General features: G+C 58.6%; 1 protein-coding gene across 1 annotated transcript in view; it reads left to right on the top strand.

Annotated features, from left to right (window-relative positions):
- The window catches only part of EFNA2 (ephrin A2), a 42,543-nt gene extending 38,187 nt beyond the window's left edge, over positions 1 to 4,356 (top strand). Inside the window, exons 3-4 of the mRNA XM_005531273.2 lie at positions 734 to 799; positions 2,312 to 4,356. Coding sequence (XP_005531330.1) covers positions 734 to 799; positions 2,312 to 2,433 — 188 coding nt within the window. The 3' untranslated portion in view covers positions 2,434 to 4,356. The remainder of the gene's footprint in view (positions 1 to 733; positions 800 to 2,311) is intronic.
- Positions 4,357 to 15,869: the final 11,513 nt, after the last annotated feature.

Here is a 15,869-nt window from a genome sequence, read left to right as displayed (position 1 = left end):
GGGTGCAGCTCCAAAAAGGAAAATGGGAGGGTAAATAAAGCCCATTCCCATGGAAGCCCTGGAGGAGCTGGGATGGAGCAGGGATGGAGCAGGGATGGAGTTGGGATGGAGTTGGGATGGAGTTGGGATGGAGTTGGGATGGAGCAGGGATGGAGCTGGGATGGAGCAGGGATGGAGTTGGGATTGAGGAGCAGGGATGGAGTTGGGATTAAGGAGCTGGGATGAAGCAGGGATGGAGCAGGGATGGAGCTGGGATGGAGCAGGGATGGAGCTGGGATGGAGCTGGGATGGAGCTGGGATGGAGTTGGGATGGAGCTGGGATGGAGCAGGGATGGAGCTGGGATGGAGCAGGGATGGAGTTGGGATGGAGGAGTTGGGGTGCTCATGGTCCTGCTGTGCTCAGCACCTTCTTCTTCCCTGCCATTGGTTGAAATGCCAAAACAGAAAAGGGAAAAAAAAACCCACCTGCTTTAATTAAAAAAAAAGAAAATTAAATTAAAATTAAATCTTTTTATATATATAAAATAAAATTAACTCTCTTTTTATATATAAATATAAAATAATCCCATTTTCCCATCCTGAGAGAAAGTATCACTCCAATAACTACTGTGATTCCTCCCTTTCTCCCAATGTTTATTATTTTAACAATGTTTATTATTTTTATTGAGTGCCTTGACCCTCGTTTTTGGCTGTCCCCAAAACCCACCCCCTTTGTCCCCTTTTCCTCCCGCAGCCGCGTCCCCCCCGAACACGGTGGACAGGCCCTGCCTGAAGCTGAAGGTTTATGTTCGGCCAACAAGTAAGTGAGAGCTTTGGGGGGTCCCTGGGGGGGCCCCCAGGTCCTGCCAGGCTTGGGGACAAGTGGTGGCCTTTGGGTACCACCCCGATGGTGACAGGGATGGGGACAGGGCCCCTCAGCACTGTCCAGACAGAGAGATAGGGATTTTTAAAAAAAACAGAATAACAATAATCATCCCTGCTCGGTGGCTACTTTTCTGACTCGCATAAATCAGCCATTTAAAAAAACAAATTAATAATTTTCTTCTGCTGTTAACGTGTAATTAGCAAATGGCAGCGGCTCTCCCCGGGGACAGCGGAATGTCACCGGGTAACCGATGGCTCTCGCCTCCCTTCCTTTGGTGGCTTTCAAATAAAACCCGGCATCTGTAAAAACTCATCACGTTCCGTTCGGGGTTGGGCTGGGCGGGGAAATCTCCCGATATTATTTTTTAGTGTTTTAATAATATCGGGATTTTGTTCCGTCTTGCGGAGGGGAAGGGAAGGGGGAGAGAGGCTGGGCCTGGGGGGGTCCCTGAGGGGGCACCCCTTGACTGGGTTTGGCCCTGGGATGAGTCTGGAAGCTTCACCCGGGCACGAGGGATGCTCTGGGATTGGGGGGACGGGGGGGACCAGGCGGGTGGAGCATTGGAGCCTCTCCAGGTGGGAGCTGACTCTGCTTTTCCTGCCGCCAGCTCCGTAAAAATCCAAAATCCGGTGACAAACTGGAGAGAGCTGAGCCGGGGGAGGGGCCACGTGGGGTCCCGTGTGTGTCCGTCTGTCCCCATGTGTCCCCCGTGTGTCCCGGTGTGTCCCCCGTGTGTCCCGGTGTGTCCTGGTGTGTCCCGGTGTGTCCTGGTGTGTCCTGGTGTGTCCCCCATGTGCCCCCGGTGTGTCCCGGTGTGTCCCCGGTGTATCCCCCGTGTGTCCCGGTGTGTCCCCGTGTGTCCCGGTGTGTCCCTGTGTGTTCCCCATGTGTCCCGGTGTGTCCCGGTGTGTCCCCCGTGTGTCCCGGGTGTGTCCCCGTGTGTCCCGGTGTGTCCCCGGTGTATCCCCCGTGTGTCCCGGTGTGTCCCGGTGTGTCCCCGTGTGTCCCGGTGTGTCCCCATCTGCTCCGGGCTGCCCTCCCGGGACCCCCAGGCTGTGGGCAGGGTGTGACCGTGTCCCGAGCGGCTCCATCCCGGTGTGACCTCCGGACAATGTCACCTGGCCCAGGGCAGGGCTACGAGGCTCCGGAACCCCGGGCAAAGGGCAGGAACCGGAGCGCCCTCGGCATCGCCACGCTGCCCATCCCGGTGGCCACAGCCTCGCTCGGCTGTCCCCGTGTCGGGTCCCGGGAGTGGCAGCTGCGCTTTTGGGGAAGCTGGGATTTGGGGAAGCTGGGATTTGGGGAGGGCTCTGTGCCCAGCTCATCACCGCCCCAGCGCTGCCACCTCGCAATCCCGGAGTGCCGAGCATCACCGCGCCTCCCGTTCCATCCCGGACCGCAGCCATCCCCCGGCTCACCCTCCCTCTGTCCCTTCTTTTTCCGCAGACGATTCCCTCTACGAATCCCCGGAGCCCATTTTCACCAGCAACAACTCCTGCTGCAGCCTCAGGGTGCCGCCGGCGGCGCTGGCGGTGGTGCCGCTCGTCTGGACGCTCCTGGTCTCGTAGCACCGACACCGACGGGAGCGGCCCGGGCCCGGATCCCGCCCGCCCCGCAAGGCCCGGGTGGTGCCCAGGGAGGGTCGGTGCTGCCGGCCAGGATCTTGTCGCCGCCTGAAGTCCCCGCCGTGGCACGGCCGTCCCGCCGGGAGCGGTGCCCGGCTGTTCCCGGGGATGGATCCCGACTTCCATCCCTGCCCTGCAGCTCGGGCTGTCCCGGCGGGGAGTTGCTTTTTACATTTCTAGACCAAATACAGAGTCCTCGTCCGTCTGGCTTTTTTGGTTTTTGTTTTTTCTTTTTCCTTTGTTTTTTTTTTCTTCCTGTTTTGTTTTGGGGTTTTTTTTTTTAAAAAGAAAAAAATATTTTTATTTTTATTTGTTGTTCCCGTCGGGTCCCCCTTGGTGCCAGACTGACCTGCACGGGCTGGGCTCAGGTCCCCGCTGAGCCCCCATTGTCCCCACGGCGGGCAGAGCCACCGGGACCCCCGGACACAGCGATGGTGTCAGCGGCTCCGTGGGCACGGACTCCTTCCCAGGACGTCACGGAGCCGGACCCGCCACCCTCGGCCACCCCCTGCCCCAGGCACGGGGGGCCTGGACGGACACAGCCCCCTCTGAGCGCTCGGCGGTTCACCCTGTCCCCTCCGCTCGTGTCACAGACGCCACCACCGTCCCCGTGGGACACCGGGCTGGCTCCGTGAGCAGCAGAGGAAACTGGATGCAGCCAAGGAGGGCACTGGGGACACCCGGCATGGGGACACCACGATGGCCGGCATGGGGACACCAGGAATGGTCAGAGGAGACAGGGAGCACTGGGATGACCGGCCTGGAGAGCACTGGGGGTGCGTGGCCACCGAGGACGGCCGGCACTGGGCGAGCGAGCAGTGGCCAGCGTGGAGAGCACCAGGGACGCCTGGCATGGGAGCAGCAGGAACGGCCAGCACCGGGAGCACCGAGTGGCCACCGGCACGGGGAGCACCGGGGACGGCTGGTGCTGTGGATGAGCGGAACTGGGAGCGCTGGGAAGGGCTGGCGCTGCCAATGGCCAGCACTGGGAAGGCCGGGAATGGCACGGGGAGCACCGCCGGGCGCTGGGAGCCGGCAGGCCGGGCTCGCCCAGCCGTGGCCATCGCTCTGAGGGCGTTGGTGTGTGTGTGTGTGTGCCGTGGATTTTCCTCCTCCACCCTGCTCCGTGTCCCCCCGATGCCTTGGGGGTACAGGAGCCCCCACGGAGGGGCCGGCGGCCACGTGTGGGACCTTCCTGGTGCTCCCCCATTGTCCCCCGACATTCCAGGGCTGGGCTTGGGGATTTTTCCCTTTTCCTTTGCATTAATTAGTGAACCCCCCCACCCCAAACCCCCGACCCGAGGTTGGCCCTGACCCCAGGGGTGGCAGATCCCCAGGGAGGGGTCACCCCGCAGCCCCGGGGTCTGACCCCTCCTCGCCTTAAATCTGGGGCTGTCCCACCTTGGGGGGGTCTTGTGCCCATCCTGCAGAGCCCCCCCAATTCCCAGGGGGGTCGGTGGTCCCGGGGGACGCTGGAGATGGGCCCAGACCTGGCTGGAGCCGCCCCATTCCGAGCGGATCCCGGCTCCGTCCCTGTACATAAAGCGCTATACTGTGAGCGGTTTTTTTTATGTATTGTTGAGAATGGATTTTATGGAAGGGTTTATCTTATTTTTATTTTATTTTTATTTTTTAGACTAGGAAGCTGGAATCTTGCAATAAGCTCATCTCGACCATCCAAAAAAAAACAACAAACAAACAAACAAAAAAACCAACAAAAAAAACCACAAAACACCGGAAAAAAAATTACAAAAAAAAGAAAATGACCAAAAAAAAAATTTAAAAAATTTAAAAATCGTAATTAAAAAAAGAAAACAAAAACAAAATCGCATTCCCTGCCGTCCCTGTCCCTGTCCCGTGTGTCCAGACCAGGTCGTGGTTCCCGAAGGTGACAAAAGCATTGTGTTTTTGGGGGGGGGGGATGCGGGGGGCACCCGCCGGGCTCTGACACGGAGCCGGCAGCACCCGCCTGGCCTTCGGTCTGTGTTTTATATATATATAGATTATATATATAAATATCTATATTGTGTACAGCGACTGTGGGAGAGTGGAAGGACGGAGGCAGTGCTGGGGGAGGGCTGGGGGTCCCCTGGAGCAGCCCCCCCTGCCCTCGGCGCTGTCCCCCCAGCCCGTGCTGCTCCCTCGCTCCGTCCTTCCACATTTCCGCTCTCGTCCTCGACGTCGTGCTGATGGTAACCGGATCTCTCACCCCCCATTTGGATTCTGTATTTTTTTATAATAAAATACAAATAAATGTCGTGTGAGGGCCTTGCTTTGAGGAATCACTTTTCCCTCCTCTGTGTCCCCTCCGGTTGTGTCCCCCAAGGGCTCCGGGGGGTCCATCTTTGCTCCCTGTGCAGCCCCTTTCCCTTGGTACACCAGGGCTCTGCAGCCAGACCTCTCTGCTGGGTGGTGCGTTAATTACGGGAAGGATTTAATTACCCTGTTAATTAATAGTAATGGATATTAAATTAATTAATATGCAATTGTTGATAGTATTTAATTATTGGAGGCTAGGCTGCCTGGCGGGTGGGCGCTCGGGGCTGGCAGCTCCCACAGCCCCGGCTCCTCACCTGCCGCTGCCTCAGTTTCCCCAGGAATGAGACACCAGCAGGTGACATCCTGGCAGGCCACCAAAGCCAGGCCAGGCCGCTCTGAGGTGGCACCACGAGCATCCTCATCTCTTTTTTCCCTTAAATCCTAAACTTTTTCGGAGTGGCCCGCGCGCCTTGCTGGCGTTTTTATTCCAGCATAATTAGCAGCAATAGGAACAACCCGCTGGTAATTAATTGAGGCTCCCACAGCTGATTCGAGCTCTGAAGTTTTGCCACCAGAGGGTGAAAGACTAATTTGGCTTTTTAATAAGGGCCATATGTGTGCCAGGAGCGGGAGCGATGCCACCCACCGCTGGGGACGTGGGTGCCACCTCCAGCTCCGCCGGTGACGGCTCCGCCAGAGGGAACCACCGGTGAAAGAGCCTGGCAGGGATTGACCAAAAAGTGAATTTTTAGACCCTCTCAGGAGGTTTTCTGAGGCCCGGCTCATGATTTTTTTAACGCTGGGAGTTGGAAATAGGGAGGTAAAAATAGCGAATGGGCAAGCGTGAGGCTGAGACGGATCGTCGTTAGTAATTAATGAATGGAGCCGTGGGGCTTTATAGGGCCTGAATGGGATCATTTAGAGCCCGTCTCTCGTGCAGAATCATCGAGGTTTGATGTGAGCAGCGGTGGTGATGGAGAGCTGGGCTGGGCCTGGATGCTCCGTGTGCTGGATCCCGTTGGGCTGCAGGATCCCCATGGCAGCAATATCAGAGCAGGAGTGGAGCTGGGTCATTCCAGCTGAAAACTGGGGCTGATTCCATGGAGTCAGGCTGGGAGGTGCCATCCTGCTGCCCACCTGCTCCAGAGCAAAGGCACTGGAACCCCCGGGGGTCCTGAGCCCCCATGCACCGTTCTGAGGTCTCTGCTCCTGCTGCTCCTCGCTCCCTTTCAGCATTAATCGTTTTTATTTTTCATTTAATCCCCTGGAGGCAGTGGGTGTTCCGTGCTCTGCTGGCCTGTGGAATATCCCACCTGGAGGGACATTCCAGCAGTGCAGATCCCCCAGTCCCGGTGTTGTGTTCCAGGTTTGCACCGTGAGGAGGCTCAGGATGGTCCCCAGTTCCCTCCCTGCCCTGGTCCTCATTCCAGGGGCGTTCAGCCAGGCGGGGCCGATCCCTGCTGGCCTTTCCAGAGGGATTTTCCCACTTTGTGCCGCAGAGGTGCCTGTTCCAGCACGGACACCAGCTGGGCTGGGGGCACCAGCTGGGCTGGGGGCACCCATGGCCACTGTGTGGTTCACGAGGCCGAGCCCTCCCCGGGGCTGCTCGAGGCAGAGCAGGGAGCTGGGAACACCCTGAGATAAAAATCAATTTTCCTCCTGCATCCAGCTTCAATTTGCTCCATTGAAATGAATTCCCAGTGGCCAGGCTGTCCCTTTGCCAACCTTCACAGGGGCTGGTGGGTGCTGCGAGGCTCAGGCTGCTGGCTGGAGCCGGCACAGTGGCCACCGAGGCTGGCTCAGTGGCCACCAGCCCCCTCCGAGCACTGCAGCAGGGCTGGGGGCTCATCCCAGCTCCCCTGTGTCCCGTCCCACGGAGGGGACCACGACATCCCCCAGCACCGTGTGCTCCCCGCGGGCTCACCGGCACCTCCCGGGCTCCGCCACGTCCCTCCAGCAGCTCCGGCGGCGGCTCCTGCCCCTTGTCCAGCTCGCAGGGGGATGCGGGATGTCCCCCCTGACCCTGGGTCCGCTCCGGCTGTCACCGCCGCCCCCTCCCCTCCCCTCCCACCCTTATCTGCTGATAGGTACAAGCGCTACAAGCAGGAACGCTCCTGTAACAATCTGCCAGCTGCGGAGCACCTGGAGAATCCCAGAGCGGGGGATGATTTATGGAAACAGCGCGGGAGAGGAGAGCGGGGAGGCGAGGAGAGAGCACCGGCTCCCAGCCGGCACCGCCGCTCCCTCCCGGCGGTTCGGGATGCGGGACCGCTCCTTCCCGGCGGTTCGGGATGCGGGACCGCTCCCTCCCGGCGGTTCGGGATGCGGGACCGCTCCCTCCCGGCGGTTCGGGATGCGGGACCGCTCCCTCCCGGCGGTTCGGGATGCGGGACCGCTCCTTCCCTGCGGTTCGGGATGCGGGGCCGCTCCTTCCCGGCGGTTCGGGATGCGGGACCGCTCCTTCCCGCAGGATCGGGATGCGGGACCGCTCCTGGCCAGGCGGGCAGGGAGCTGGTGGGGAAGGCAGGTGAAAGACCCCCGGCCCTTTGTGGCCATGGATTTGCAGGAGCTGGCCCAGCCGGGTGTGTAATTGTGCTCGGCCCTGGCCGCTCGCTCCGGGGCAGGAAATGGAACTTTTCAGGCCTCTGGACGTTGGGGTTTGTTCAGCTGTTAATTCCCCCCACCCCGGGGAGAGAAGGGGGCGTGGGGGGCCGAGGGAGGATGGTGGAGGGGTGGGAGGGGGTTGCTGCAGCCCCCCGTCCGTGGGGGATTCCTGGGAATCATCGAATCAGCAAATGTGGGAAAGGACATTAAATCCCATCTCATTCCACCTCTTCCATGGGCAGGGACCCCTTCCACTATCCCAGGTTGCTCCAAGCCCCGTCCAGCCTGACCTTGGACACTTCCAGGGATTCAGGGGTAGCCACGGCTTCTCTGGGAAACCCATTCCAGTGCCTCGCCACTTCACAGGGAGGGATTCCTCCCCAGAATCCCCTGGATGCCACGGGCGAGGGCACCTCAGGAGGTCGCAGCGTCTCACCCACCCCCAGGCCACCTTCCCTTCTCCTTTCCCCCGTTCCAAGCGCAGCCTGGCTGCCGGCAGACACGGCCCCGGTGCCGAGCATCGCCACCGCAGCCCCCCGAGCTCTGCCGGGGAGCGATTTCTCCCCCAGGCGCGGAGCGAGCATCCATTCCCCTCGGAGCTCCTCTCTCGCAAGGTAACCGGCATTATATCCGGACCAATTGCTCCAGCATGATCCTCCTGAATGTTGCACAGCATGTACACGGCGTCTTATGGAAAATACATGCCCCTGGGTGAGCCTTTTAATAGCGCCGGCTCCTGCCCGGGGGGCGGGGGGGCCGCGCTCTGCCACGGCGCTGCCAAGGAATGATTGAAAAGTTGGGGCTCGCCGTAGGAAACCCCCCGCTGCGGGGAACAACGTGTTTTCATTCCCCTACCAGGTAACAAATGAAAAGAATTGCCATGAATGCTAATGGAGAGGGGAGCAGGACGCTGCGGAGGCTGCCGGGGCTGGAGGTGGGGATGAGGTGGGCAGGGATGAGGGGATCCAGCCCCGGGAATGCGGGAGGTGAGGGGGAACCCCCGGCTTTGGCAGGCTGGAGATGATGGAAAACATTCCCTGGCGAGGGGCTGGTGGGTGCTACAGGGAGGATGCTCTGGGGTGCTGGACCAAAATAACTTCTTTTTGCAACCAAATGCAGCTGAGGGGATTTGTCGGTGCCAGAAATTCCCCTTGGTGAGCTCCCATCCTTGCGGCCATCCCGGTTTTGCTGGAGCTGGTCCTGCCGTGGATGGCACTGCCCCGGCACGGGGCTGCTGGGTGCTGCGGGAGGGATGCTCTGATGCTGTGCCAAAATCGCTTCTTTTTGCTACAAAATTCAGCTGAGGGAACACATAAATCCCCGAAATTCCCCTTGAGGGATCTTCCATCCCCGTGAGGACCCCGGTTTTGCAGGCTGGAGCTGGTCACGCCATGGCAAACACTCCCTGGCACGGGGCTGGTGGGCGCTATGGGGAGGCTGCTCTGACGCTGCACGAAAATCACTTCTTTTTCCAAAAAAACGCAGCTGGGGGAGCACATAAATCCCAAAAATTTCCAGCTTTCAACCCCAAGGAGCCTGTCCCCGTGTCACAGCCGAGGTGCCATTGAGCCAGTGAAGGGCTGAGCTGTTTGTCACCAGAGCCGGGCTGGGAAGCGGGAGGGTAAACACGGATGAACAGCCTTCACCCGCTCCAGTAAATATTTTATATCCCACACCAAGAAAAGACACTCCTATTTAAATGATTTATCAAGGAAGATCATGTAGAGGTTTCCATAAAATATGTAGGGCTCCTAATCCCGACATCATCAAGCCAAGAGGACCAGAATCATTTATTACCTTCCCAACAGCCGCGCGGCTGCGGGGACACGACTGACAAATAAAAGTGTGTTTACAGCTTTTGGGCTCCTCTGGGGAGAGGTAAATCACGGCGGGGGTGGGAAGGGGAAAGGGAGCCGGAAATGAAGCGGCGATTCTTGTCCGTCAGGGCGGTGTGAGGCTGGGGATGTCACCCGGTGTCACCCGGTGTCACCCGGTGTCCCCGTCGCGGCTGGCACGTGCTGGGAGCAGCGGCGCTGGTTCTCCGCTGGGATTTCTGGGGTGGGTGTTGAGTGTGACCGCTCTGGGATGCCCAGATGTGCCCAGATGTTGGTGCACGTTGAGTCTGTCGTGCTCTGTGCCAGGATACATCTGGGATGGGACACCGGCAGATTTGGGGTGGAACCTGCAGGGATGTCACGCTGTTGTTGTGCTCACATTTCCACTCGGCAGTTGGGATCCTGGGGGGTCGACACCAGGTACGAACCCCTCTGGGATGCCCAGATGTGCCCAGATTTTCTGCAGCTGGACAGGGATCAGCCGTCTGGGATGGGTTTTCCATGGCCACCGGCAGAATCGTGATGTGGTCACAGGGATCCGGCCTCTTCCCCCTCGGAGCTGGTGCCCACCCCATGCTCGCCTCTCATCCTCTGGATCCATTTATGGGGAATTTTCCTCCATCCTCTGGCACTCAATGATCTCATCTCCCTACCCTTTTCACCCATTAATTGAGGAGTTTCCCCCATTTTCCCAACTTTTTGCACCTATTTATTGAGATTTCTCCCTCCTCCATTCCTCCGCCAGTTCATGATCCCATCAGTGCATCCTTTTGGGTCCGTTTATTGAGATTTTTTTTCCCCATTCACCCAACATTTTAGGTCAATTTATTGAGGATTTCCCCCCAATCCTCTGCCATTCGATGATCCAATCACTGCATCCTTTTAGGTCCATTCATTAAGGATTTTTCCCCCCATCTCCTCAACCTTTTTTACCCATTTATTGAGGCTTTCCCCCCATCCTCTGCCACTCAGTGATCCCATCCCCTCATCCATTTGCATTAATTTATTGATGATCATCCCCCCATCCTCTGCCACTTGACGACCCCATCTCCCCATCCTTTTTTACCCATTTATTGAGGATTTCTCCCCAATCTCCCCATCCTTTTTTACCCATTTATTGAAGATTTCCCCCATCTCCCCATCCTTTTTTTACTCATTTATCGAAGCTTTCCCCCCACCTCCCCAACCTTTCTCACCCATCCATGGCTAATTATCACCCCCATCCTCTTCCATCACCCATCGCCCGCCCTCTCCCCGCACCTTTTGGCTCCGGTACCGAGTTTTTTCCCCCGGTTCGGCGGCACCACGTCCCCGCCGGGATCCGGGGCACCCCGAGCCGGGCCGCGGGCGCTGGCAGCGGCGGCGATTTGGCCGATTTGGCATTCAGAGGCAGCCGTGGGGCCGGCGCCGCGTTATTAAGGGATTAGCAGGTTGTCTTGGCGCTCAATTGTAGATAAGTGCCGCGGTTTGTATTATCTTTTCACGCTGCACCGCGAAGGATGACAAAGAGACAACATGGGTGTCATGGCCTTCAGCATATCATTAAGGGTAATTTGTCTTGCGGGGAGGGGGAGGCGAAGGGAGAGGGAAGGAGAGGAGGCGAGGGAGGACAGGGAAAGGCAGCCTGGGAGGAGAGAGGGGATTAAAAACTAAGAGAGGAGATTAGGAGTGAAATGGGAACTGTATGGAGAGTCAGCCAGGCGGGGAGAGGCCGTGGCCGGGGAGGGGACGGGGGAGTCACCCTGGGACCGGCTCCGGTGCTGGGGGGCTCAAGAAAAAGCGGGGCTGGCATAGACGAGGGAGGGTGGGGTGGGGGCTGCGCAGACCCTTCCCTTTCCCCCTGCACAGAACCCCAATCCCTGCCCAGCCTCTGTCACTGTCCATTAATCTAGAGTAAGGAGACGGCTCCAGCTGGGTGCCCCGGGAGGTGGGACACACCCCAGGGAATCCAGGGAATCCAGGGAATCCATCCCCTCTCCATCACTGACTGACCAGCGCCATCAGCCCTGGGGCTCCGTGGCTCGGTGGCAGCTCCTCGGTGTCACCTGCTCCTTGTGCCGCCCCACTCCTCGCTGTGACCCTGTTGTAACCCCACTTCTGGCAGCCTCCCCATCCCCCTGTGCCCCACGGCAGCAGCTGCTCCCCCCTCGCAGAGCTCCAGAGGGGAACGAAGTAAAAGAAGGAGCAGCAAGGGGAATTCTCGCAGACCCGGGACGGGCTCGCTCCATCGGTCAATCAATCAATCCATAAGGAGCACCGGCGTGGGAATCGATCAGTCAGGGAGATGGCTTTTCATGGGAATGGGAATGTGCGCCTGGAGACAGCCAGACGGAACCGCTTCTGCCACGGTCACTGCCACCGAGGTTTGCGGGAGGAGAAGCCCCGCGCTGGCAGCCGCTCGCCCCGTGCCCCTTCCCAAAGAACTCGGGGTGGGTAAATCCCTGCGGGGTGAGGCTGGATCCGGAGGGACGCAGCCGTTCCAGGGCCGAGGGATACCTGGATACCGCCGTGATCGCCCGGGTGCCACCTCGGTGCCCCAACCTCTCCCTCCGCCGCAGGGACCGGGTCTCCGGGGGCTGGGGACGGGGATCCACCCGCATCCCCTCCCTTCCTCCCTCCCTCCCCTTCTGATAATCCTATTTTTGAACCAGGGGATTAGGATCAATACTTCACTCCTAATGCTGTGGTAATACAGTGTTACACCGCCAGCGCCAGTTCCCTGCTGAAACACTTAAGGTAGTTTAAACCCATTTGTGCCGGGGAGTGCCGTGAATCCACAACGAGCTCCTCGCCCGGCCGAGCTGAGCCGGGTGCCAGCCTGGGGCTGCCCGCACGGTGCTGCCCGCGGCCAGTCCTGGCTGCTCCTGGTGGCCCACGAGGCTTCTGGATCCCAAAAGGGCCACCCCGGGCGAGGGGCTGCGGGGACCGGGGCGGCTGCTGTGCCCCTCCCCTGCCCCGGGGGCAGAGGCTGCTCGTCCTGGGGATGCTGCTGATCCCAACGTGCCTCGTGCGGGGATCCCTCGGGGAAGGATCCCTCGTGCAGTGGATCCCTGGTGGCTCCACAAATTCTGGCTCTGCCCTGGGTGCCCCCAGCTCCGCGTTCTCCCATCTCTGGGTGTCCCCAGCTCTGTGCCCCCAGCAGAGCAGCCCCTGGCTGGCCCTGGGGCTGGGGGATCCCGTCCGTCCTTGGCTCCAGATTGGGCGAGGGGTTTGAGCAGCTCTCGGGGAACAGAAACCAAAACATTTTCATCCCACGCTAATTCATAATTAGCTCCGTTTTTATTAGGTGCTAATGGAGAGCGGGGATTTGGGATGCCTGGTACAGCTCGGAAATGCTGATTCACCCAGAGACCTCCCTTTTCTCCGACCAGAGCCTGCTTGAGGCAGCTCCTGGTCAAAAATTCCCAGCCCAGCAAACTCCAGGAATATCTCGGGAGCTGAGCGGCGGCTCCGGCAAACACCATCCCTGGGATCCACGGCACGGAGCGTGCTGTGTCCCCTGCACACAACACTCTGGGGAGCCCCTGCCCCCACCTGGGGACTCCCTGACCCCACCGGGGGGTCCCTCAGGGGGCCCTTCCCTCCTCTGTTTCCCGGGAATGGGATGCTCGTGGCATCTGGGATAAACTGGTCCCATCCCTCTCACTGGGGAGGATGCAGATCTGGCCCCTCTGCTCCGGGTACTTTTCAATTAAAACCAAAATATCCCCTAATAACCCACAGAGGGGTTTTTCTTTCCTTCCCTTTTTAATTTTTTTTTTTTTTTTTTTTTAATAAATCTATTATGAGGAGCTTAGAGACAGATGCAAAACCGGCGAGGGACGATTTGAGGATTAGGGATCGGCGTGTCCTGCTGTGACGAGGAAGGACAATCCTGATGGGGTTGGGATCAGGCTGGGAAAGGCACACCGAGCCCAGCCAGGCCAGGAAGGGAAAAAACGGGATCCAGGGCCGGGAAAAAGCCTCTGGAGCGGGGAAGGGATTGCTGCATCCAGCAGAGCAGGAGGGGTCCCGGCCGATGGCTCCAGAAGAAGCAGCGAGATCCCAAATCGGCGCCCCCTGCGCCGTTCCAGCCGCTCTCCCAGCGGCTCCAGCCCCCCGCGTCCCGTTTAGCATAAAAGTCATTTTGGTCGGGGACCCCCGGCTGCTGCTCCCTCATTCCCAGGCAAAGGGCCCCCCCCGGGATCGCTGCGCGGGGCGGGCAGCGTTTAACCCCCCCGCCAAGGGGAATTGGCTGCTTCACCGTTTCCCTGACCCCAAAAAGACAATGAAATCGTGCACGAAACCAATAGATTTTAGCCACAGGCCTGCGGAGAGGCGAGAGGAATAAAATACAGATGGAGCCTCGTGCGGCGGGGATGGGAATGGATTCCGAGCGGGAGCCGGGACGTGCCGGGGCTGCCCGGGGTCGGGATGAGGTGACCTCCCCCCAAGTCCATGTGCACCTCACAGCCACTGGCTGTGGATCCACAAGCTCTGGGTGGCTTTTGGGGCCCAATTCTGCTTTTCATGGAAAAAAAAATCCCTAATTTCTGCCCCGGCTGAGGCGCCCAGCCTGAATTTCAGAGCTCTTTTGGGTGTTTTTTCAGCAGGTTCTGAGAAAAAGCTGCCGGGTGATGGGGCTGGGATGGGGTGGGGACACCCGGGATGGCTCATCCCGTATCCCTGCGGAGCTGGAGCCCTCCGAGGCTGCTCATCCTCCTGCCTTAACGCACCACCTCTATTTATTCTGCTCCTGTAACTGTAAAATTGATTTTCTTGCAACAAGCCGCTCGTCTTTCACCACCCAACGCACCCAAACGCTCCGACATAAGACACTGGCAATTTTTAATTAGTTTCCTTTCTCCCTCCTTCCTCCCCGAGCAGGCATGTGGAACCGGAACAGGGCAGCCTGGAAAGGAGCGGGATCCAGAGGTGACAAAAGCACTTTTTATCCTTGATATGATTATTAATAATACACTCATTTACCTAACGAGGCGGGAGCGCGGGGGGGGGGTGGTGGCGCAGGGAGGTGATTAGTGCTTCCTTCAGCTGCAGGGATGGAGGAGCAGCTTTAACCACTGGAATCTTTAAACCTCGGCTTGGAGCAGCTCAGGGGTGCTGCTCCCTCCCCACAAACCCCCCCTGGACCCCAGCCCTGGCTCCATCCCCGCCCTGGCACCGTGTGCTGGGCGCTGCCGGTGTCCCCTGGGTCAGGGGTGGGAATTTGTCAGGACTCACCTGAAGGTGACCCCCAACACTCCCACGTGGGTGACCCCAGCCCAGAATTAACCGGCGAACCCACAGGGCTCATTACACCCCTCTGATAATGAGCCTGGAGTAATTAAAGCCTCACTGGCTGTGCTGGGGGAAGCCCCTCTGCTCTGCCAAGCTCCCCCTGCCCCTCCAGCCCCACAGGGGATGCTGTGAGCCCCCAATTTGGGGGTCCCACCACCCCGTGCCGAAGCTGCAGCCGGGTGCCAGCGCCACGTGTCCTCTGTCACCACCACCCTGGCTGGAGGTCACAGCCCCGTGTCCCCCCTGTGACCGTCTGGGTGGCAGAGGTGACCGCAGCCCCGAGCATCCCGCTGCGGGAAGGGTCCCCGGGAGCAGGGAAAGGGCAGAGGGGCTGCAGGGAGGGAGCGAAGCCCCTCTGGCCTCAACAGCAGCAGCGCAGGGACGCGTGTGCGCCCCGAGGAGCCACCAGGGAAAAGTTACCGGGATGGGGAGGAGGGGGGAAAAGGGAGAATGAAAGGGGAAAAAAAAAAAAAAGAAAAAGAATTAAAAAACCGGGAAAAAAGGGCAGGAAAGTCCTGCGGCCTTTTGCCTTGTCAGTTCTCCGTCTGCTGTCACTCAGCCGCCGAATTCTCCTTCAAGTTGTCATAGCGAGGCTGGCGGGGATTATGCCGCGGCTCTGTCCAGAATTGATTCATGTGGAACGCGTGCTTGACGGGCGGAACCGCTGGTGTGAGCGGGAGCCGCTGAGACCCCCGATTTTCCCACCTTCCTCACACAATCTGGTATTGTTTGGCCGCAGCCTTAGTGATCCCTGCGCCGGGGCTGTGACTGACACAGCTTTGAGGCTCTAAGGCGTATTTTGAATTTCTAAAACCTCTCAGGAAGTCCCCGGGGTGCCTTCTGCCATTGTCTTGTTTCTCCTTTCGCCTTTTTCCCTTTCCACCCCGAACCCCTCCTGCATCCCCCACCGCCTCCTCCCCCTTTTTTTTTTTGCCCCTTCCTCCCCCTAATTCCAGCCCCTCAATCCCTGACACAACCCAGGGATTTTTTTTTTTCCCTTTTCCCCCATGTTTACGCTCCGACTCTCTGCTCAGTCACTTCGCAAACACGATTTAAAAAAAAAAAAAAGTTAAATAAAACAGAGAAAAGCTAAATAAAGCTCTAAAAGTTCTCAAATCCTTGATCCGCCACGGAGAAGAAGAGCTTTACTTGTTTGCTTTTAATCAGCTGACACAAACCCCGGGATGTGTTGAAAAATAATAATAGTAGAAATAAATCTTCCACCGAGTCATAATAGAAATAAATCTTTCACCTAATCTTAATAGAAATAAATCTTTTACCTAATCTTAATGGAAATAAAGCTCTCAGCTAATCTGTGGCTGGCTTGTGTCCATCCCGCTGCCCGTGGTGCTCTGGCTGTCCATCCTCATCCATCCTCATCCATCCTCATCCATCCCCACCCAT

The sequence above is a fragment of the Pseudopodoces humilis genome, chromosome 28 (genome assembly GCF_049639895.1).
Source record: "Pseudopodoces humilis isolate 2021_Gansu_Grassland_sample_001 chromosome 28, ASM4963989v1, whole genome shotgun sequence".
Taxonomy (NCBI): domain Eukaryota; kingdom Metazoa; phylum Chordata; class Aves; order Passeriformes; family Paridae; genus Pseudopodoces; species Pseudopodoces humilis.
This window is presented reverse-complemented; position numbering and strand designations above follow the sequence as displayed.